Source organism: Eptatretus burgeri, chromosome 8 (assembly GCF_056783735.1).
Source record: "Eptatretus burgeri isolate ZD-2024b chromosome 8, Ebu_testis_v1, whole genome shotgun sequence".
In the NCBI taxonomy this organism is placed as follows: Eukaryota; Metazoa; Chordata; class Myxini; order Myxiniformes; family Myxinidae; genus Eptatretus; species Eptatretus burgeri.
In genome coordinates, this window is record NC_140968.1 from 66,622,436 (window position 1) to 66,645,802 (window position 23,367).

The 23,367-nt window shown below is 36.2% G+C and overlaps 1 protein-coding gene across 3 annotated transcripts in view; it reads left to right on the forward strand.

Annotated features, from left to right (window-relative positions):
- COPS3 (COP9 signalosome subunit 3) overlaps positions 1-23,367 on the forward strand; it is a 134,836-nt gene that overhangs the window by 96,254 nt on the left and 15,215 nt on the right. For 2 of the 3 annotated variants that reach the window (XM_085892388.1, XM_085892386.1), the window contains exons 8-10: positions 4,836-5,009; positions 5,342-5,428; positions 6,304-6,417. In XM_085892388.1, coding sequence (XP_085748514.1) covers positions 4,836-5,009; positions 5,342-5,428; positions 6,304-6,417 — 375 coding nt within the window. The remainder of the gene's footprint in view (positions 1-4,835; positions 5,010-5,341; positions 5,429-6,303; positions 6,418-23,367) is intronic. The other variant, XM_085892387.1, reaches the window with a different exon arrangement.

Genomic DNA, 23,367 nt, shown 5'->3' on the forward strand with positions numbered 1-23,367 from the left:
CTTTTTGATGGCCTTATAGAAGGAAGCTCTGTCACCCAGACCATTGAAAAAGTCTCGGAAGGCAACTTTAACTTTCTCAAGGTGAGTCCTTACAAGTTCAGCAGTACTGGGATGCACGATGGTTTTTGAGTCCAATGTGAGCAGGTTTTTTGATTCTTCCTGAAAAGGATTGCCCAGATCCTTCATTTCACCAAACAATTTCTGGACCTTGTCAGAGAAGGATTTCTGAGATAGGTTGGTTTGCTCATGGTGCGTGATATCTTCATTTGCCACTTTGGCCAGTGACGCCAACTCGTACTGTGATATTAGCACGCTAACTTCTGGTCCAGACACCATCCACCGACTCAGTGCAGCTGGATCCTCAGTAAGCCCAATGGCACCACCATCACCTTTCACGACTGCATTGGCCTGTTCATGTGCTTGGTCAATGGCCAAGCCAGAAAACTCCCTGTTAGTCTTGTGTACCACAAAATTTCCCAGTTGAAATTCATTAAAGACCTCAGGGTGAGTGTGTTCCAAAGTGACCATGTCTCTAAGATGGATGGGAAGCCATCTGGCATAGTTCACATTGTTGTTTGCAAAAAACAAGGGGATTAGAGCAGCCAGTGCTTCGCAATACAAACCGAAGTTGGCCTCCCTGAAAGACCTGACCAACGAGAACGTCACCAATTCCATTGACAACACAAGATCCCAGAATTTAAATTGAGGACTCTTTTCTGCGTTTCTCACACCAGTCATCAAAATCCAGAGCTTCTTCATTCTCTTCTACACAATGATGCTCATATGCTTCCTTTTGGAGCATGTAGAGGCAACACGCTGTAACTTGGTGCATATGGCGTGTTCTTGTGACACGAGGCAGAAAGAAAGGACTCTGCCATTCCAGAAGAAGCCACCCCAGACTTCACAAGAGCACCTGTCCACCCACTGCTTTGAAGTAGGGTTCCAAGAGACCTAAAAGCAGCCATCTCTATGTGGAGGCCCCCCAAACATGACAACAAATTTATCCTCACCATACAGGTCAGGCCAGTGCCACTGGACTTGTTTGATAAGTGCATAAATAGGCTGGTCTGCGGTTATCACAGGGACCTGTCCTGGGTTGAGGTGTGCAATAGTATCCCTGACTTTGTTCATGGAGTGCCTTACAGTGGCAACTGAGTGAGCTTCATCACAAAGGAGGGGCAAAAGTGCTGTAATACTCTCTTCAAATGCAAGACCTCTCTTTTTCTCTGCATGATGGGCTGACCAAATGATGTTAACATTGTCATGTACTTCTTGTGTGAGGCTAATCTTCTGCAACCACTCATATTCATTGGTTCGGGGGAGACTTGGCAGAGATTCATATGTAACTTTGCCTTTGGGAGGAGAAGGGTTCTTTCTTGTGAAGAACGCAGGATAGACACTTGTAGATGAGTCGGGGATTTCTGAGACTTTCTTTACTTTGGTATTCTTAATTAGAATTGGTTCCCGTACTTCTCCTTGATTTCCTGATGTTCTATGTTGAAAGATGGATATGCTGGTTCCATGGAATGATGTGGTCGCCGTTGTGGAAGAGGGATTATGGTCGATGTTATCCATCGCAGATGTGCTGAAAAGACCTTTCCTCAGTTTGGGAGGACAAACTACACCTTCCTCTAACATATCTGGCCACAGCAGCATTTCCCAGCTGAGCTGATATGTCGAGTACTCGATCATATGGGATACTGAGACCATGGTCATGGAGCATTTCTACTAGGTGTCTCTTTCTTGTCTTAGCATGAACAGACATCCCTATGTAGACCGGAAATGGGGTTTCTCTGTCTCTGGAATGCCTGTGTGTGGCAGCACCTTCTTTGTATTCGGCAAAGCAGTTGTATTGAAGGAGCTGAGCCATAGCCAGGTCAGTTGTAGTTGCTCCAAACCTCAGTTGAGACTTTATGTCTGCTCCATGCTCAATCATGCAGACAAATTGGAGCAAAGCTGGAGGTAATGAATCATATACTGAAGTCTCATGAAGATTGCCCTCATATTTACATTTGTGATCAAGCATGTGCCTACGCAATATCTTGGCAGCTTTGGCGAGAATTATGGCATCAGAGTAGGTTGATGCTTCTGACATGACAGGACCTACATCCTTATTGAATGTCAGATAAATATCACGTCCATCCTTGTAGGTTTCCAACGCAGGTATCTCTGCCAAAAGCTTTTCTTTCAGTCTGGTAGAGTTCACATCAGGTATATCTGTTCCAAGTCTTTCCTTGTAAAGATTCACCAGGTTAGCAAGTCGAAACGAAACAGGCCCATCACTGCTGTTTCTTGTCTCAATGACATAGGTAAGAAGTTCAGAGAACACCAAAGGGAAGACTTCCTTTTCTTGGGATGACTGGACTTTTTCTTTGTTCTTGGCTGCAATGTGTGCCCTCTCTCTACGATACAGAGCTGTTAAGCAAGAGTAGTGGCATTTCGGTTCCAGGGCAACCACATCTCCACCGCTCAAGACAGCCAAAAGCTTGCCATCATTAAGATGCGAGCACATTCATTAAGCCTCTCATTTAGCTGCATGGTCATGGCTTGTCGCAACTTTGACTTTGGTTGTATCTTTCCACATAGGAAACACTGTTGCACTTCCATGCTAGTTCTTCGCATTTTTGAGTGCCCTTCTACTGGATCATTTTGAATTTCAGCTGCTCTTTTAGTGGCACGCTCAAGTTTATAGCTCAAACATTTTGCGACAATTTTGGTGGTACTTGGCACTATTTCGCCTCAGTGTGTCCTCAATACCACCTCCTTCATCCAATCTGGATGGGTCTCACCTGATCGGTAACTGGTGGATTGCCTGAAATTGTGGTAGGTTTTTTGCTATCATGGAATAACCATCAGAACTACATTCATAACGGGTTGGGGGGAGACTTCAACTCTTCTTTTGTATCAGTCTGACAGAGGCAACACTTCCTCCAGTCAGTTTTAGGAGTACAACTCAATGGATTATTAGTGGACATATTGAACAGGTTAAGGCCGAGGGTTTATCCTTTTACCACCTAACCGTACAAAATACATAAGCACATTGAGATATGGGATACAACTAGGTTCATACATACAAATGCCCTACACCGAGCCCGATCGTTCATCCAGTGCCATTTAAGTCCCGTGCGATCTGTACACCTTCTGTGTAACTGAAGCCCCGTTACCCTTGGCTCGGCTCTCCCGCGCTGGCACATCCTGTCAATTCAGGCGTGGCTATCTAAGAGTGTAAAACTACAACTAGCTATACTTCTACCTGAAATATATACAGGGGCTTATTAGATAGCATTTGGGACACTCAAGTATACTACAAACTGCAGTTTAGGTTAGTAAACTCCAGCTACAAGTAGTACACTATAAGTCGACACTGAACCCCATGCTGAGCCTCACAGCAGTGATGTCACCAGTGTGCCCTGGTTGTGCTTTAACATCACTTTTATTCATATAATGTAATAGAGCTTGACCGCATCACCTCAATACATGATCACAGATGTTGCCCAGCAATATCTGTGATAATTTTGTAAGACAGCTACGAAAGTACTGATTTTAAGTCATGCAATGGCCGCCATCTTGAAAACTGGTAACCATTTTCGAATATTACTGCCAAAATAGATTTCTCCAGTCAAAATACAATCTATTTAACATTTGGATCAATAGCATGTTCCTATTTATAGACGTTTAGCACTGAAAACCCTTTTTCCTATTTTATGAGATGGCCATCTTGAAAAATGGCGGCCATTTTGTTTTTCAACGTGGGTAACGTACTTTTCTGAGAGAATGGGCCCTGGAGCACATGTATACCAAATTTGGAGCTTGTACCATCAACTGAAAGATTCTTGTGGGATACTGACTTAATCTGCCCCACGAGTGGGGGGGTTAAAGTTTTATCCTGAAAGTTTTATCGTCCAAGGTAAAATCCTCTCGGAAGAGTCGATGATGATGCATACATACTTTCTCTCCACTCTCCACCTTGCAGAAATTTGTGTTGATAATGGATAATTATTTTCAGGTGCTCTTGTGGTAACTGCCAGGCAATGGCAATAGGTGTTTGATTCACTGCTCATATCGCCCTCATACATATGCTGGTAGCTCGGTAGAGCTGGTGTTACAATTTCGAGCGTTGACCATTTCTTCCGCTTAATCATGGAGATGGTACCCAATATGCGCAATCAGGTCGAATTCAGAGACAAATTACGCTAAAACAAAAGACTTGTCGTTCTTTTCATGTTCCGATTCGTGTTTTAAAAAATCACAATCAATTTAAACAAGCTGTTCCTTAACCATAAACTGATAAAACAGACGGACATGAGCCAATTGCGTAACCTTGCTTTTCGCTTTTCACCACCGCTATGATGATAGCAGCAACAACATCAACTATGTGTTATACAAGATCCTTTTTGTTTTACTTCATTTTACATCCTCATTAAGACTCAGTAGACATGCAAAATGTTGTGAAGTGCGGTGTGATATATCTTGATTAAACACGGCAGTGAAGCGACAGGTATGCATGGCTCGTACTTTCAAATGTACACTCCTGATTGTTCTGCCTCTTATGAACAAAAGTCAAGGTAAAATTGAACCACCCTTGTATCAATGCAATCCCTTTTTAACTGATCCTGTGTCCTTACAACATCCCCTACCCTTTCTTGTAAACTTGCAGTTTTTTCAATATTATATATATATATCGTCTTTTTTTTATTGTTTTATTTTTTTGTTCCTCCTTTTTAGCAGTGAAGTATTGACTGTAATTCGGTTTCCCAATTTTGAAAATTTGGGCTCTCTTGTTGGGTCTTCCAGAGTCTGGCACGGTTGTCATGCATCCTTTTCTGTTTTACCAGCCACTGAGCAATGCATACCACGAGCTGGCACAAGCTTATGTCACAAACAGCCCAGCTGAGCTGTGCGGTGTTGTCGCCAAACACCGAGATACTTTTCTTGGGGACAAAAACATGGGCCTTGTCAAGCAATGTGTTTCCTCTTTGTACAAAAAGAATATCCAGAGGCTAACAAAGGCAAGTAATATTGGGGGTAAGATTTTGTGCTTTGTCAAATACAGTCACCTGTATGTTGCGATGTGAGGGGGTGAGGTTGGGTGGGTGGTAACTATAAATGAACTTTCGTGCCTCTCTGTAAGGGGGTGAGGAATTAGTAACGCACATCTTTTTATTGCCTTAATTTTGACTGATTACAATCTCATAGATTATTTCAGTAAAGTTGTCAATGATTATAATTGATGATCTCAGATTGCACTAACAAATTACTTGTATGCTGAACTATAGATTGATATATTAGAAGAATTAGAATGTCAGAAAATCCTGCTCTTTCCTCTCTGCTTTCCTTTTAGACGTTCCTCACGCTATCATTGCAAGACATGGCTAATCGAGTACAACTGTCCAGCCCAAGGGAGGCTGAGAAGTATGTCTTGCATATGGTAAGTACTTAGGGATGGTTTAAGTTGCTAATTGGTTCACGAGTCAGTAAGTGACCACTATATTCGTTATGGGCGTGTGTCTGTCTGTCCCGAGCATAGCTCCGTGGGTTTTGATCCGATCCTGATAAAATTTGGGTGGGAGGTTTATATCATGATCTAGTTGTGTTTTCCTGAGAATGGGCGTGCTGCGCCCATTATGGGCGGAGCCACGCCCAAAAAACGTGTTTTTAGGGGGTAGCCGATTTCAAGTTACATCTTCTCTGAGGGGGTTTGTCGAATCTGGCAGGGGTTTCAGTATTTGGTTAGCCCAATGGCACCTGCATAGCCCCACGGAGCTCGATTTTTCATTTTCGTCCCAACGTCAAGGTCACAAACTTAGAAAATGTGAAAAAAATCAATAAATTGGGCATCGAGCTCCTAGGGTTTTCAACTGTTTTGAATGAAAGTTGGTATGCAAGTAGTGCTCTTCGAGTACTACAACTTTCATTATCTACCTTTTTCCTGATTCCCGCCAGTTTACCCATGGCGTCCCCTCGAAGGTCAAAAAATAAAAAAGGTGAACCATGTACATTGCTCGTGAACCATCGCCATCTCCAGACTTGTCTTCATTTATTTCCTTTTGAAAATGAGATTTATGATTTATTTAGTTATTTATATGATATTTCTTGATTTTTCTTGATGGCATTGCTGGGGACTTTGCTGGGAAGTGTTCCTTTGCGCAAAGACCTTTATTGAACTCCTAAAACCTACAATTTGTACTGGTGCTAACTAGACATTTGGTTTGAATGTAATTTTAGTCCACTCCAATTCAAACTTTGAATTGATCGAGCTCTATTCTCCGACTCATCACAATTGCTCCCCCATGGACACGTTAGATCGAAGATGGTGAAATATATGCCAGCATCAACCAGAAGGATGGCATGGTGAGCTTTCATGACAACCCAGAGAAGTACAACAACCCGGCTATGCTGCTACTCCTTGATCATGAGGTACAGCTCCATAAAATTGTAAAACTGCCTTTGTCTATTAACCTGGAAGATTATGTAAAATGATTGCTCAAGTTTTATAAGTTGTACACTCATGCTATGTTATAATATGAGTTCCCTTACAAGAAACCACGATGCGGAAGGAGACCATTAGGCCCATCAAAGTCTGCGCTATTATTGCCAAGTTTTATTTTATTAATTTTTTTGACCATGCTCTGTCATTTTAAATGCTGAGTGTTAAGCAAGGAAGGAGCACGTACCATTTTAAAGTCTTTGATATGACTCTGCCTCGGCTTGAATCGATGACCGACCTCCCAGACTCGGAGTGGACACTTTAAACATCACACCACCGAGGCCGATTATACTGCAACCTTTTGTGATAAAACCAAAAAGCGAATGCTTTGAGCAGAGAATCTATGAGGATAGTTGCAGTGAAGTTAACTCGAAGACTTCGCCTTTTGTACAGGCAACATTTTCTTCCATCTTAGTACTCATATGCCACCATTTGTGTGCTGGATGACTGTTATGCTTAAGTGCCTTGAATTTTACCAATTGACTTTTTCATGCTGACTTGCACCGAGATGCATTTATTCAGCACATGGGTTTGAATAAGAGGGAGAAACGGTTTGACATTGCTCGGAAGGGTAGCAATTTTTGATCTTGTATCGTTTCATCGTCATATTTTCCATGATGACTCAGGCACATGAAAAGTGTGGAACTTTCGAAGGCTGTTGTTGGAACAGAAAAGAAACATTGGTCATACGATGCAAAAGTAACCAGACGGTCGTTGATTTAAAAAAACTCAAAAAAACAAAAATGCACTTGTAACACCCAATTATTTTATTTGCAAAGTATACATCATAACTCATTATTAAACAAGAAAAAATATACATCATTAAAAAGTGTCATAACATTTGTGATAAAAGTTGTCATTGTTCAATTTTGTTGAATATTTGATTGCTCAATTTAATGTCCTAGTTTTTTTTTTTTTGGTAATGCACTGTTGTTAATCACAAGCAGGGGTACTCCACATTGGCCAGTGCTATTCTAATCCTGTTGGCATTTTGAAGAAATCTAATTTTGTGTTTTTCTATTTTTTGTGGTGGTCTAAAGCACCTCCCTACACCCGCTAAGGAATGGGATCATGGATTATTTAATATTATCTTTCATGTAGCTACAAAGCCTCAAGCACGATAGAGCGATTTGGGGGGGGGGGGGGGGGATGAAAACCCAAGTTTTTTTTCATTTTTTATTTTATTATTATAATTTTTTTTTCATTTTTAAAATACTTTTTTGCCTAAAACATTCGCTGGCATTCAATGATTAACTTCTGGAAGTTTGACAAAGGCCCGTTTGACCATCTCTGAGAAAAATGGACACACACACACATACACATACACACACACTCACGAAGTCTGACTGAGACACACACACACACACACACACACACACACACACACACACACACACACACACACACACACACACACACACACACACACACACACACACACACACACATACACACACTCACGAAGTCTGACTGAGACACACACACACACATCTCCTGTAGTTAAGATCACCCTGCCTGTCTCTGCACTGAAATGGGGGGGGGGGGGGGGACAGGGAATAAAAATACCTTGAGGGATATAAAATGTACAATGAAGATTGCCATTGTCTGGTTGACCTCGAGACGTGCTTTTGTTATTGAAAATCAGTTGTCATGCAAATTGTTGAATGCACATTCTGAATTTGAAACCAACAGGGCTTGTTGGTTCTTTTGGTGAGTGGTTAAATACTTGTTTCTTTTCTGCACTGGCATGTCTTCAGTCTCGCCAACCCACATTTTTGGCAAGTATATTGTTGCGGGCCGGGGGGTCGGGTGAGAAGACCACGAGGTGGGGGAGAAACGACAAGCAGCTCGTGCCCCCTAGCTTTTCACAAGCCTGTCCCTCTTATGCCAGTTCCCACCAGACTCCCGGAATTGTAAGCCGTCACACATGGATAATTCCATGACGCGGTGGGTCGCTTAACCGACCGTGAACGCCAATAACTCAACCGCGTGACCTAGGGTCCTCCCGTGTATGGGTTAATCGGGTTACCAATTTAATCAGGTGGTTTAATTACCGGGGATCACGCCCTCGGTACGCCTTGTCCGAACCAGATGACTCTACCGGACCGGATCACTTTACCGGATTGGATGCAGCTGAGCGACACTGCCAAGGACGTACCAGCGAAAAGGAACCGATCGTTGGGAATAAAGTCCCGGCTAAGCTAGGATTTGGGCCATGCTGGATCAATGGAAGAAAAGACAAAAACGAGAAGGGAACATTCCTAATAATGATTTATTTACAATCAACTTACAAAAGGGGACACAGAGCAGACTTAGCACGAAAATTATAACAATAATGATCTTCTGCAGTCTTACTTAGGCAGACAGGCACCAGGACACACACATACGCACACACACAGACACAGAAAACCCGATGAAGAGGGAGTTTAGAAACAGGAATTGGGCACCGTAAAGGAGGAGCTTGAGTCGAGAAGGGGCGGAGTCCATAGTGCGAGGGTGGAGTAGTAGGTGGGACCAGGTATGCGGGTGGGGTCAACGTCGCGTGGGCGGAGACTAGGAGGCGGAGTCTTGGCAGCAGGAGGCGGGTCGTGGCGGTGTCGACGAGGCGAGAGAGATGGAGGGACTTCTCCGACCTTTATAGGATTTGCAGCTCGGGGGGAGGGCCAGCCAAAATTGTAATGTCATCACCTGAATCGGGTGCTCCGATTGGCCCCGACCCCTCACATGTCCCGCCAGTTTGGGCCGGAAACCGCCTCACTTCGTTTCCGGTAAGGCCATCTCAAACAGCGGCAATATTGCGCTCCGACCCCACGAGATGACATGAATCTCCCACACCGAAATTGGCACGCGAATCGTCCTGCAAAAACCCCCGGGCCGCGGCCGGGCGACCAGTCGAGGATCCCGCATGCCCTCTCAGTAGGGAAAGAATACTGGTTCTGGCTCACTTTTCCCCATGTAAATGAATGGGGGATTTTCAGCCATGAAATTTTTATTTTTTTTCCCCTAAAAAAAAAATCCCCTTTTTAGCCCAAGGTATATTTATTTGTCTCCCCTTTTAACCTGGAGCCTGGTGTTGGTTTAGTGGTTAGGGTGGCGGCTTGGGATCCCAGGGTCCTGAGTTCAAATCCCGTTGGCTGCTGAATTAACACCAGGGGGTTGACTCAGCCTGCCATCCTTCCGAGGTCGGCGAAATGAGTGCCAGTGTACTGGTCCCGGTGTATGCCCCGGTTAGAATAGGTGTACCATATCCCTGTGTGTCGTAAGAGGCGACCAGGGTTGGTGTCAGGAAGGGCATCCGGCCATAAAACATTGCCTCAAGAAAAAGCCAAACCCCTGCACAGCAGGGAAAAATGGCTGTAAAAACGGTCAGTTTTTTTATTTCCCCTTTTAACCTAGGGGCTCTCTATTCAAATAGCCCATACAACAAGATAAAGATTTGTTAAAGGTGATTCTAAAGAAATATCTGAAACGCCTAAGCCCCGGGGCACTCTCTATTCAAATAACCCATACAACAAGATAAAGATTTGTTAAAGGTGATTCGAAAGAAATATCTGAAACGTCTAAGCCCCGGGACACTCTTTATGAAATAACCCATACAACAAGATAAAGATTTGTTAAAGGTGATTCGAAAGAAATATCTGAAACGTCTAAGCCTCGGGGCACTCTTTATCAAATAACCAATGCATATTGTTTAGCTCACTCATTGAACCGATAAACATTTGTTCATTCTCAAATTCCTTCAATAGTTTAATTTTCTTTGCACAATAATCCCCATCTAAAATATTGAAAAACAAAACATTTGAATCTTTATATTTTTTAAGATACCCCTTTTGTGCCATTACGAAATGATAAACTTCTCTTAATGATCTCATCTGACCACCTCCTGAGTTGCATATCATTTTGATATTGTAGTAAATTATTTTTCCATTGTTCAATTGATAACCATCAAATTTTTCAGTCCATTCAAACATATTTATTATTTTCTTTACATCCTCTAACTTGTTGGTTTTTAAATTGATTCGCATATTTGTTTTATTTACCTTTGTTTTAGATATTTTTTCAATAAGACTTATTTGATATTTTTCACATTCATTATGTTTTCCATTTATATACCAAGACTGAGATTTTCTCCACTCTTTAGTTTGACTAATACTTGGTTCGACCATTTATATATTGTGAAAACGCGGCGGAAGCCCTTAAAAACCCTAACCCATCTTCCCATCGTTAAAACTTGTGTCCATATGGAACACAATCTATTCTATTCACTCTATCATACAATACCCATATGGAACACAATCTATTTTATACACTCTATCATACAATATCCATATGGAACACAATCTATTCCATTATCTAAAATAAATCTCTTATCATCAAAGGCTCCTAATGCCTTTTTATTTACTTCTTCACTATATATCTTATGTTTATAACTTCTTATTGTATTCATTTTCCTATATTCTTCTTTCTTATTCATCAAACAATTATAATAATTTCTAAAAGTTATTGATTTCTTTATTACATATTTCTTTATTCCCTTTAACCTTTTATCAATCTGATCACCATACTTATAAGCATATGCCTTTGCTCTCAATCCAATAAACTCACTCATTACTTTTCCACCCAACTCATCCTTAAACTTGCCAATAACCTTTTCATTCTTTTTTGAAAATAACTCACTCTTCTTGCTAAAATTACTTGTATCATATACTCCAATGTTTTTCTTCATATCCTTATAAACATCGTCAGTTTTTATATCTAGAATAAAACTATCAGTGTCCATATACAACAATGAAGCATTTTCACCATACTCTTTCTTTAAATCATTATACAAATAATCATACATCAATATCTTTGATAAATCAAGAACTGCTGTTCCAATATAAATTGGTTTATCCATGACAATACTTTCCTTTTTCATATGAATAGCAGAAAAGTTCTCTGAAAAAACCTCTTCTCTCTCAAAACTTGGTTTATTTATCAATCTAGAAGCTTCTTTCCAAGATGTTGCAAATCTAATGTTTTGCCTGTTTCTAACATTCTCCATTGTCTTTCCAAAGACAGCATTATTCATCAATTTATAGAATTCCCCTTCAAATTTTACTTTTGTATTTGTTCTCATATCTGTATTGAATTTAATATACTTTTTCATCCAAGGACTTTGTTTAAATTTTAAAACTCTATGAATTTTAGCTACTCTCAACCCAGCAGATAAATATTGTCTCAAGTTCCTTTGATGCAAAACATATCCCTCTTTATCATAGAATGTTGTTAATAACTTTTCTGTTGATTTGCCTTTAATATTAAAACTTTTATGATAATCACTGAACCATTCTTTCTTTGGGGTTTCTTTCTCACATGCAAAAGGAAGGTCTTTATGCTTATTATGAAGATCACTCGGGTACTTCAAATCAACTTCAAAATAATAACCTTCTTCTTTGTCATTCAATTTCTCTTGAGAAGAAATAACAATATTCATCAAAGCCTTTTCATAATCCTTTTCTTCCACCCACTCTAATTTACCATAAGGCAGAGATTGAGACATTGCCCATCCATACAAATTATTAGCATCAAAGTACATCAAATAATTACTATCTTTTTCACTCTCATAATTTGGAAGATATTTATTATTTGCTTTAGCATATCTTTTTGAACATACTTGTGATATTCCACCTCTCTTAGACTTCTCAATCATCAAAAGCATATCTACATCACTGACTAAATCTATATCTTGTTTTGTCATTTTCAACATTGCACTCCAAGCTAAACCAGGAGCTGTGAAATAGTGGGCAGGATCTAATCCATAACAATTTTTATTATGACAGAGTGATCTAAAAGCTTCAAACACATCAGCGAACAATAAAACATCTGTTTTTAGATACAAATCATGATATTCTCCAAGGTTCTTTATCTTAAATATTTTCCAAATTTCTTGTGCGTGTTTATATTCCTTATCACTTATCTCTTCTTCATAAAGGTTATTATAGAAACTTTATTTTGAAGGAAGTTGTGTTTCTTTAAATCTCATAAATGAATCCATATAACCATAAGGATAAATTCCCTTACTTGTAAGAATTTTCTCTTTACTTTGAATTTCATTCCTTGTTTCAATTTCCTCTCTAGTTAGAATTCCCTCTTTAATCAGAATTTCATCTATAATCAGAATTTCCTCTTTAGTTAGAATTTCATTCTTTGTTCAAATTTTCTGTATAATTAGAATTTCATCTTCAGTAAGAATTTCTTCATTCATTTCCTCATTAATTAGAATTTCCTCTTTACTTTGAATTCTCTCTTTAATCTGAATTTCCTCTTTAGTTAGAATTTCCTCTTTTGGAAAGAATGAATTAAGATTTGGAAAAGAGCCCGTGGAGCTTAGATTTGATGCGAGGTTGGCTAGTGGCGTTCCCATAAACTTGTAAGAATCAAAAAACCTTATACGAGTTATAGGTTTTGTGAATATCATTTTTGTAAATGAAATATACTTTTGACTTGTGTTTGTTATGGCAGAAATATTCCCTGGTGTTTTTGAAAGTTCATTTATAAATAGATGTGTATCATAGTTGGCGCTGTTGTGAAGAAAGACTGGAATAAAAGAAGGTAATTTATAATTAAGATTACAACAGGAATGAGCGGGACCTCTATATTTACCAGTAAGATGACAATGATCCCTAACTTTAGACTCCTCAATTTCCTCCTCACAAATATGACAGATATTGTTCTTTCTAAATTCTAATTTTTCTTCTATGGTTAATTTCATCGGTTCATTTGTTTCTTTCATTAATTTAGTTAGTCTTATACAATCCTTTTCTAATCGTTTTACAAACTCTTGTGAAGCATTTTTTCCACTATACTGTTCAAGTTTATTATACTTTTCTCCAACAGATGATTTGATATAATAACAGAAACCACAAGGAATATGTTTTTGATATTTATTTGTATATGGTTCTTTTGGATTAGGAGAAGCAGTATTTATCTTTTAAGGATACATTCAAAATCAGCGTATATCACAAATGGGTGCATGATAGATTTATTATAATCTTCAAAAGAAATCTTTTCACCAGGTTTAGGCATTGTAATTACAGCTGATTTATGATTACTACAATATTTTGAATGTTGTTCTAATCGTTCTTTTGTATGAAATGAATTAAGACATCGCTTACAAGGATATATTTTGTTTGCTGTTCTGAATACCTGAGAAGAGATTAATCTTGATAAATTATTGATGTATGTGTAATGTGAATTCTTTCCAACACTAAAATATAAAAGATCAATGTGTGTTTCTTCATTTTTATAGTTGTTTGAAATTTTTAATATTTGAACTTTGTTTGTATCCGTTAATCCATATACATTAATAGAAAGATTATTCTTTTTCTCAAATTTAGGAATATCTGTTAGTGGCATTGGGAAATTAAAATCTTTAATGTCCAAGGTATTCTCATATTTCATATATTGTTTTACTCTTTCTGAATTACATTTTGGTGGATGTAAGTGAGCAAGAACAGACCAGACAAAACATTTATTATCATTATTCTTAATATTAACAACTGCCTTCTTTCGTTTTATTTCTTTTGGTAATTCAATATAAGAAGAAGCTTTAAGAGGGTTTGATTTTAGAATGTGTATATCTAAAAAGATGATTTTTTTAAAATATTGAATCCACTTCCTACCACTGTATTATCAACATCCTCCTCTTGTCTTGATAGTTCTTCATAAACCCCACTATTCAAAAAATCTTGAAATGATGTTATAAAATGAAGATCTGTCCTCATATAAGGAGTTTGTTCTTCATCTTGTCTTTTCATATTCATTTTCACTCCCATATAAAACTTTAAAGTTTTCATTTCTTTTAATGTCTTTTTAATAAATTTTTCAACATCAGGTTTCACTATTTCAATTGATTCAACTATTGATGATGGACCGGGTTCTCCAAATTGAAAAATCCTGATTTTTATATGCCCTTTAAATGCCCCATCAATGTTTTCAATATAATAGTCTCCCTTTACTTTAAACTCATTTTTCTTGTGTTTTTGTGATTGAAGATGCCTATTATAACTACTCTTCAAAACATCCTTTGAGCAGGTATCACAATGTTTTCTTTCCAACTCAAGAGGGGATATTTTGTGAAATAGATTAAATGTGTGTTTGTTGGTTCGGAGGTGTTTTCTATAATGTTTATATTCGTGATTACAAACATCGCAGTATGTTGTATTCACCATATTTATATAATAAAACTTTGCTTAAACTAAAATTTTCTTGATGAAAATTTCGTTTATTTTACAGGTGAATCTGTGCTTAAACTAAAATTTTCTTGGTGAAAATTTCGTTTATTTTACAGGTGAATCTGTGCTTAAACTAAAATTTTCTTGATGAAAATTTCGTTTATTTTACAGGTGAATCTGTGCTTAAACTAAAATTTTCTTGATGAAAATTTCGTTTATTTTACAGGTGAATCTGTGCTTAAAACCATTTTATCCTCCAACTTTTTCACTTAATAAATACAATGTTTCAAGACACAAAAGACAAGTTTCAATCAATCTCTTCATTTGTTAAAGATGCTGAGAAATATGTCAAGGATGTAAAATTGAACAAAGATAAATATAACAACTATTGGATAAAAACAATTATGGTGGATATGATGAGTTCTTCAATTTACTTCAGTGGAAGGGCTTTTAGTATACCTGGAAGAACATCAATTAAGGTATCTCTAACAAAAGTTTCTCCTCTCCTTCTGGCAATATATTCAAAACTAGAAAAAGCAATGAAACAAGAAAAGGTATCAAAAAATAAAAACCTTATGGATGAAGCTTTAGAAAGAAAAGATAAGACCATCTGTAATATGCAAGGAGAAATTTGTATTTTTTTCAACAACCCGAAAGATATAAATCCTGATGAAATAAAGGATGTTAATATATCAGGTGAAATGACATTTCGTTCAATTGTAGTTAAGGATCATTTTAAAATTACCTTTAATATAAAAAATGTAGCAGTTGAATCTGTTAATGAAAAAATGTATATCGATATCGATGGTAATGTTTTTTCTACTAATTAAATGAGTCAATATTCAACTGAAGATTTTGAAGATTATGAGAGTGATTATGATACCGAGAGTTTGCATTCAAACGATAGTTATGGCACCGAGAGTTGGTGTTCAAATGATAGTTATGAAAGTATAGATGATTCTGAAAGTATCGAAGATGATATCGAAGATGAATTTCAGTTTAAGTAAAGTTTTACTTTATAAATATGAATAGTTTACTCGATTTTGAGCCTCTTGAATTCCATGATTCTCCATATGACAAATTTGAGAATTGCCCTGCGTGTGAAAGACGGGGATTAAACACAGAGTCAAAAGCCTATAAACAATGTATATTCTGTGATTATCTTCTAATTAATGATAATCAAAAATATAAAAAGGAAAATAATTCTTTTAGATTTACACCAAAAATGAATTACTTCACAAGATTGATTAGAGAAATGAATGTAAAGTACGAGGGTGAGAACACACCTTTCCTTACAAGGGAAGAAACTGAACATATTAGAGAAATGTTCAAAGGATTGTTGTTATATATTATTCATGGATGTGATTTTCAGGGAAATATCAACACAAGATATTGCATAAATAAAATAATGGATTATCTTGAAATTAAACCTGAACTTCGGATAAAATATAGAATTTCGAAAAAAGCCAATAATAAATTAAATAACCTGTTTTCCAAATATATAAATGAATGATTTTTTACCCATTTGGGAAAATAAGATAAAATTTGACAACCATAAAAATCTCCCAAATTCATTAAGATGCCTCATAGTTGGTTCAAGTGGATGTGGAAAAACCTGCTTACTTTTAAAGATGCTCCTCACTCCCAACTTTTTAGATTATGATAATTTAATAATTTTCACAAAGTCGAGTTTTCAACCAGAGTATCAACTACTCTCGCAAGGTTTTAATGCTGGTCTTCAAAAAGAAGATATAATCGGTTTATTTAAACTTCAAAAAAACCTAAATGATTTTAACATTGAAGATATAATACAACTATTTTGTGATACACAGAGATGTAAAAAGAAATCAAAACCGATAACTTGTATTCTGAGTGATAATACGGATGATATACCGTCTCCCCAAGATTTGGATAAATCCAAAAAGAACCTCGTTATCTTTGATGATTGTGTTAATGAGAGAAACCAAACGGTAATGGACAGCTACTACACAAGAGGGAGACATTCTTCTTGTAATTGTATTTATCTCAGTCAATCGTACTTTCAGCTTCCTCGTCGTTCCATCAGAAACAATGCTAATACTTTTATTTTATTCAAGTTAAATTCAATAGATATAAACAATTTTTGGAGAGACAATTGTTCTACATTATGTAGTAAAAAGGAATTTGGGGATTACATGAAACACACGACTGAAAAATATAAATATATTGTTGTGAAACAAGATGAGATATTAAATGATATTTTTCAATAAATAAATGGATGCGAAAGAAAGAGCAAGAAGATTTAGGGAACATCAAGAGTTGGTTTCAAAAGTTGTAAAACAGCAGGAAGACATAAAGAAGAAACGCAGACAGAAACTAACGGGCGAAGAAGCATTTGAAAGAAAACAAGAGAAATTTTTTAAACCACTTTTAAAAACTTCCCAAGGAAAAATGAAAGATGTTTCCACAGTTCCCACAGTAGAATATACTCCTAAAAAACTTCAAATGTTAAAAGATTTCAGTCAAATGACGGAGGAAGAATTAGAGCATTTAGGAGAATTAGAATATGATGATGAAGGTTTATTTCAACAACTGGAAGAGATTAATCGACCCCCTGATTATATTGTGAATGCTCTTCAAAACAATGAATATTCAGCGGATTCAAAAACCAAAGCAGGACTCATTCCAACAGAACAATCAGCAATATTTCATCTTGTTCAAGAAAAGGTATTGATATTTAATGATGAATTAAGGTTCTTGGGTTCTGCTCAACCCCCTGTTAAACTAACTCCGAGATTAATGTTTCTTCTCACAAAAGATGGAAGACAAGGTTCAACTGTGAGGGATGAATCAAAGTATATTGATAAACCATTGGATATGGAAAATAATAATGATAGAGTATATATTGATCTGCTGAACACTCTAAATTATAAGGTTATTCTTTCTGGTAAAAGTAGGAAGAATGAGAAGGAGAAACACATTATTCAGGCTTTAAGTATCCTTGGTTCAGGTGTTAGTTTTCTTCCAAATGACCCATCGCAATTAGTTAATAGACTGTTATTGTTGTTAGGCAGTAAGAAGGCTGGAAATAACAATTGTTTTAATGAAGCATCAGCCATTTTAGACCAGTTGATGAACATGAAAATAATTAATAAATATCAATATAAAGACATTTTATCTCATATTAAATAAGATGAGAAGCACAATCCTTAGTTTCAATTTCACAACAAGCGACCACACATCTTCATTCCCATACCCACTACAACTTGACACAACAAAAGAATATGAGGCATCTTTATTGTCCATGGAAACTTATAATACCTTATTTAATATAACCGAGAAAAATGACAAGTTTAGTTATAATCCAGGAAGTGGATACAAAACGATAACAGTCTCACCCGGAGCATATGAGATTTCTCAAATATCTTCCGAAATTGCTCGTCTTATGAAAGAACAGGGTGATGAACCAAAAAATATTGTTATAAACATTCAAAAACATACTTCAAAATCAACGATTAAAGTTAAAAATAACTACAAGGTTGATTTCACAATTGATAATTCATTTAGAGAGTTATTGGGTTTCTCCTCAAAAAAGATTGAAACTAATGGGACGTTTTACAGTGATAATGTCATTCAAATATCCTCAGGAATAAATTCGGTGTTAATTCACTGTGATTTGATTGATGGTGCTTATAATGATGGGGAAAAAACAAATACAATATTTTCATTCAGCGCATACTCAACCCCAATTGGTTATAAATTCAATATGGAACCCAAAAATTTGGTTTATCTACCTGTGTCAGGAAAAACCATACACAGAGTAAATTTTAGGATAACCGACCAAGATAATCGTGTGATTTCTTTTAATGGAGAAGTTATATCCATCAGAATTCACCTACGTGAAGTTTTCCAATAAATAAATACGATGGTTATTGTGAGGAAACACGAGTTGGGAAAATATAAAATAATTACAGGGGATGGGATGTTCCTTTCCCCATACTACAAGGGTGAAGGTATGTATCTTGGTAGAGGATACTATAAACCTAAGAGACAAAGGGGTGTTGGACATCAATTTAGAGGAGATGGGATAATTGATACTCTCATGGGTATTGGTTCAACTATTCTTAAACATAAAGATCTAATTGGTTCAACTGCTTCTGCTGTGGGAAATGTAGCAGGTGCTGTAAAGAGTATAAAAGATGCTCAGAAGGAATCTCATAAATTACAAGCAATAAAAGAAATTAAGAAAGGCAAAACTCAGTTGTCCCCCAAGAACGACAGAAAATAATTCAAATACTTGGATCAGGGTTTCAAAAGTTTTAACATCTTTTTTTCCTAAATAAATACAAGTATGGAAGCAATTGATAGTATCTATGATTTGGATGATACTATTATTATCTCAAACTCCACTAAAAAAGAAGATTACTTCAAGGTAAATGCAATAACTGGAACAGACTGGAATACGAATGGAACAAAAAGTTTTGAAATAAATAATCAACAAACCTATTTGAATCTCTCCGAAAGTTTCTTGTTGTGTAAATTTAAATTCACTAAGGCTGGGAATAACACAAACGCTACACTTGTAAATGATTTCTTCTGGAAAATGTTTGATAGTGTGCGTTTGTATATTGGAACACAAGAAGTTGAAGCGGTTGATTATGTCTCTGCTGTATCTGAAATGATAAAATTTACACTCTATACATTCAGTGATAGAATGGGAAAGGGGTCTGTCGAAGGTTTTATTCCTGATATGTCAACGGGAACAAACACAGACCCTGGATATACTCAAAGGAAAGGAATGTATAATGATGATACAAAAGCAGAAAATAGTTTTACTGTGGCAGTTCCTCTTAAAGGTATATTTGGATTTTGTGATCATGATAAAGTTCTGTATGGCCTTAAAATTAGATTTCAACTACAAAGGAATGATAATGAAAATCGATTGCTTTTTGGTGTTGGTAGTGCTTTTGGTGATCAGAATAAATTTGTAATTGAGGAAATGAGTTGGTATATCAGTGAATATACTCCTAATCTTAAAACAGAAGAGATGTTGAATCGAAGACTTAACTCAAAGAAACCACTCAGTGTATCATACCTCAAAAGAAGATGTCAACACGTTAAACTCAATCAAACTACTTACACGTGGAATTTGGGTGTTCTGGAAGGAAAGCCACGATATCTGTGGATCATTTTTAAAAAGCCAGATGGTGATACTGCGACTGATAAGAATAATGCATTGAGTGATAATGCTAAGGTGAAACAACTTCGCGTTTCTCTAGATGGAACATTTTACCCACGAGATAGATTGGAAATTAATTGGGAAAAAAATGATTTTGCTGAAGCATACAAGTCTTACCAAAAGGTGTGTGAAAGTAATGGAAATAAAGAACCTATTTTGGATATGACAGCATTTAAAAGTTTGTATACAATCTATGCGTTTGACCTGAGCGCTCAAAAGGAAACTATAAAGTCTAATCGAGTGGATACTTCCCTATACATTGAAAGAGGAGAGAGTGAAGAAGTTGATACATATTGTTTGCTTTTGGAAGAAACAGAATTGCAGATTAATACAGATAATGGTGTGATGATTAGTCTCACATAATTTTTTGTTAAATAAATGAGTGGCAAAGTACCAACTGGGGTATATGTTAATCAAATCAATCTTCATAAACTATCATCTTGTGTTCAAAATCAAAAGCCTTGTACGATTAACGTTAATACAATTCAGAGAAAAGGAGCAGTAAGAATTGATGTTTTTCTCACAAGAGAACAGGTTAAAATCTTGAATGACACTGGCTCACTTAAAATTAAAATGACAAAACCAATGTTGAAAAAATATTCAATAAGAGAGACGAGTGGAGGATTTCTCCCATTTCTAATTCCTTTATTTGCTGGTTTAAGTGCGGTTGGAGCATTGACGGGTGGTATTTCAACAGCGGTGAAAACTGCCAACGAAAGGAAGGCTCAACTCCAGGCTCAAAAAGAATTGGAAAGACATAACAAAGAGTTGGAGAAACAAATTAGTGGAAGTGGTGTAATTGTAGATTTTGCTGAAAAACTTGAAGGTCTGCCTGATAAAGCGAGATTGTTAGTTGGAGATATGCTTTCTTCTATAGCACAAGCAGGTGTAAAATTAACGAAAAGAGGTAATGGATTATATCTTTCTAATAAATAAATGAGCATTGATGAGTGGTTGAAAGAATTTGGAAAGAATACAACATCAAATTTACAACTTGTCAAATATTGTAAGAAATTAAAAATTCATAATGTGGTTATTTGTATGAGAGATGAATTAACAAATGTGCCGAAACATACAAAGAATATTATTATGAACTTAGAAGATAATAATGGGAACGGTTCTCATTGGGTTTGTATTTTTAATAGTCAAGACAAATATTATTTTGATAGTTTTGGTCTTCCACCACCTGTTGAAGTCATAAAATTCTTACAGAATGGTGTTTATCAAACATTTCAAGTCCAAGAATTAAATTCCAAGTGTTGTGGTCAATTATGTCTATATGTGTTATTTCAACTCAACAAAAATAAAAAATTTTATGATATTATTTTTAATCTAATATAAATGACTTATGTTGGTAAAGATGGTTCTATCTTTGGTGTATCTCAAGAACTGGATATTGATTTATCAAATTATTACACAAAGGCACAGGCTGAACGACATAAATATAATATAACCAAAAATATTAACATGAAAAATGCTTATAAATTAAAAAATTATCCAACCCCAACTGAAGCGAATGACTTGGTGAGATTAAGTGATTTATCACAATATATATACTTAAATAAAACGGCTGTGTATTCCAAAGATACAGAAGTGTTGATATTATCTCCAGGTCATACAGAATTCACAGTTCGAATTAAAATAAATTTTTTATAAAGAAGGGTGTATCGTTTGTATGAGAATAGAACAATGGGGGTATGATATGAATGATTTAGGGTATAATTGGTCATTTAAAATTAACCTCGAAGACCTGGAACAATTAAATCAGTCTCGTAAGGAAGAATATTATCCACTTGGTATCGAGAATGAGTTTTGTGGGGCTACGATTAGTAAACAACAAATAAAAGAATTTAATAAGGGTAAATATAATAATGGTTTTGCCCTTGTTTATCTCATGAAAACAGAAAAAACAGGATTATATATAATAAGTAAGGAAATACAAAATGATTTAACTATGGGAAGATGGGGAGGTGTTTCGTGCCATAATATTATTCTAACATATATTTCTAATACATAAATGACAGCAAGAAGGCTTCAAGAAAATTATCATTTCTGTGTTCAAGCATACCTTCAAGAAAAGGGTATTCGGTATTTTAATAAATATGTTCTACAACATAAGAATGAGGTATTTTCAATAAAAGATTGGCATTATGCTGATGTTGATAAACCGACAACTTTAGATTTAATTAGAATGTTAAATAATGAAAAAAATATAAAGTTAAGAAAAGGTAAGGCTCTTTTAGAAATTCAAAAGAAATTTTATTGGTTTCCTGTTGTAAAAAAAATTATTTTGGATACAGGAATAACAAGAAATCCTGATGAATATATGTATAATATTCTATGGGGTGTAAGCGATTCAAGGATAGTAAGGGATGAGGAAGGAGTTGAAGAAGAGAGGGAAGAGGAGGAAAAGGAGAAGAGAGGGAAGAGGAGGAAAAGGAGAAGAGAGAGAAGGAGGAGAGGGAGAAGAAAGAGGAGGAAAGAGAGAAGAGAGAGAGAGGGATGAAAGGGAGAAGAGAGAGAGGGAGGAAAGAGAGAAGAGAGAGAGGGAGGAGAGGGAGGAAAGAGAGTGGATGAATAAATATCAAAATATGGAAACCAGTGAGATTCAAAAAAGAATAGGGGTATTACAGAAAATAACTCAACCCACCAAGGAGGAAAACAAAGAATTGATAAGTCTATTTACAATACTTTCGACAAGACTATTGACATCGAGAAGACATGTATTTTAATTCAAGTTTTTCATTTTTTTCTTAAATAAATGGGGGAGAGAGTGAAGGCATTTCTAAGGATTCTTTATGTTTTAAAAATTAAGATTCAAATGTGCATGTTGGAAACTAAAAAGGTTTTTGCACTCTGCAGGAATTTTTCTCATAAATAAATGAGTTATTGTCTCAAATGTAAAAAGAAAACTAATACTAAAAATATTTCATATATTAAAAGTAAAAATAACAGGGTTATACAAAAAGGTATATGTTCGGTGTGTGGTTCAAAAAAAAATCAATTTATCTCCCAACACAAACTAGGAGGAGATATACAAAAGTTTTTATCAGGAAGTAAATTTACAACTACTGGAATACCAGGGGAATTACATCTTCCAGGGTATTCTTTCTGTGGTCCAGGCACAAACTTGGATAAAAGATTAGATGAGGCAGACAATCCTAAATCCTGGAGTAAGCCTATCAATAGAGTTGATGAAGTGTGCATGAGACACGATATTGATTATGGGAATACCACAACGTTGGAAGAAAAGCATGAAGCCGATAGAGATATGTTGTATAATTTGTCTCTGATACAAAATCCAACCTTGAGAGAAAAAGTTGATTGGTTCATTGTGAAGAAGATGATCAGTGCTAAATTGAAACTTGGACTTGGAAATTCAAAAAACTTGTAAGCTCTAATGATGTCATTAAGATTGAAGAGCAATTAGCTGATGAATTACATAA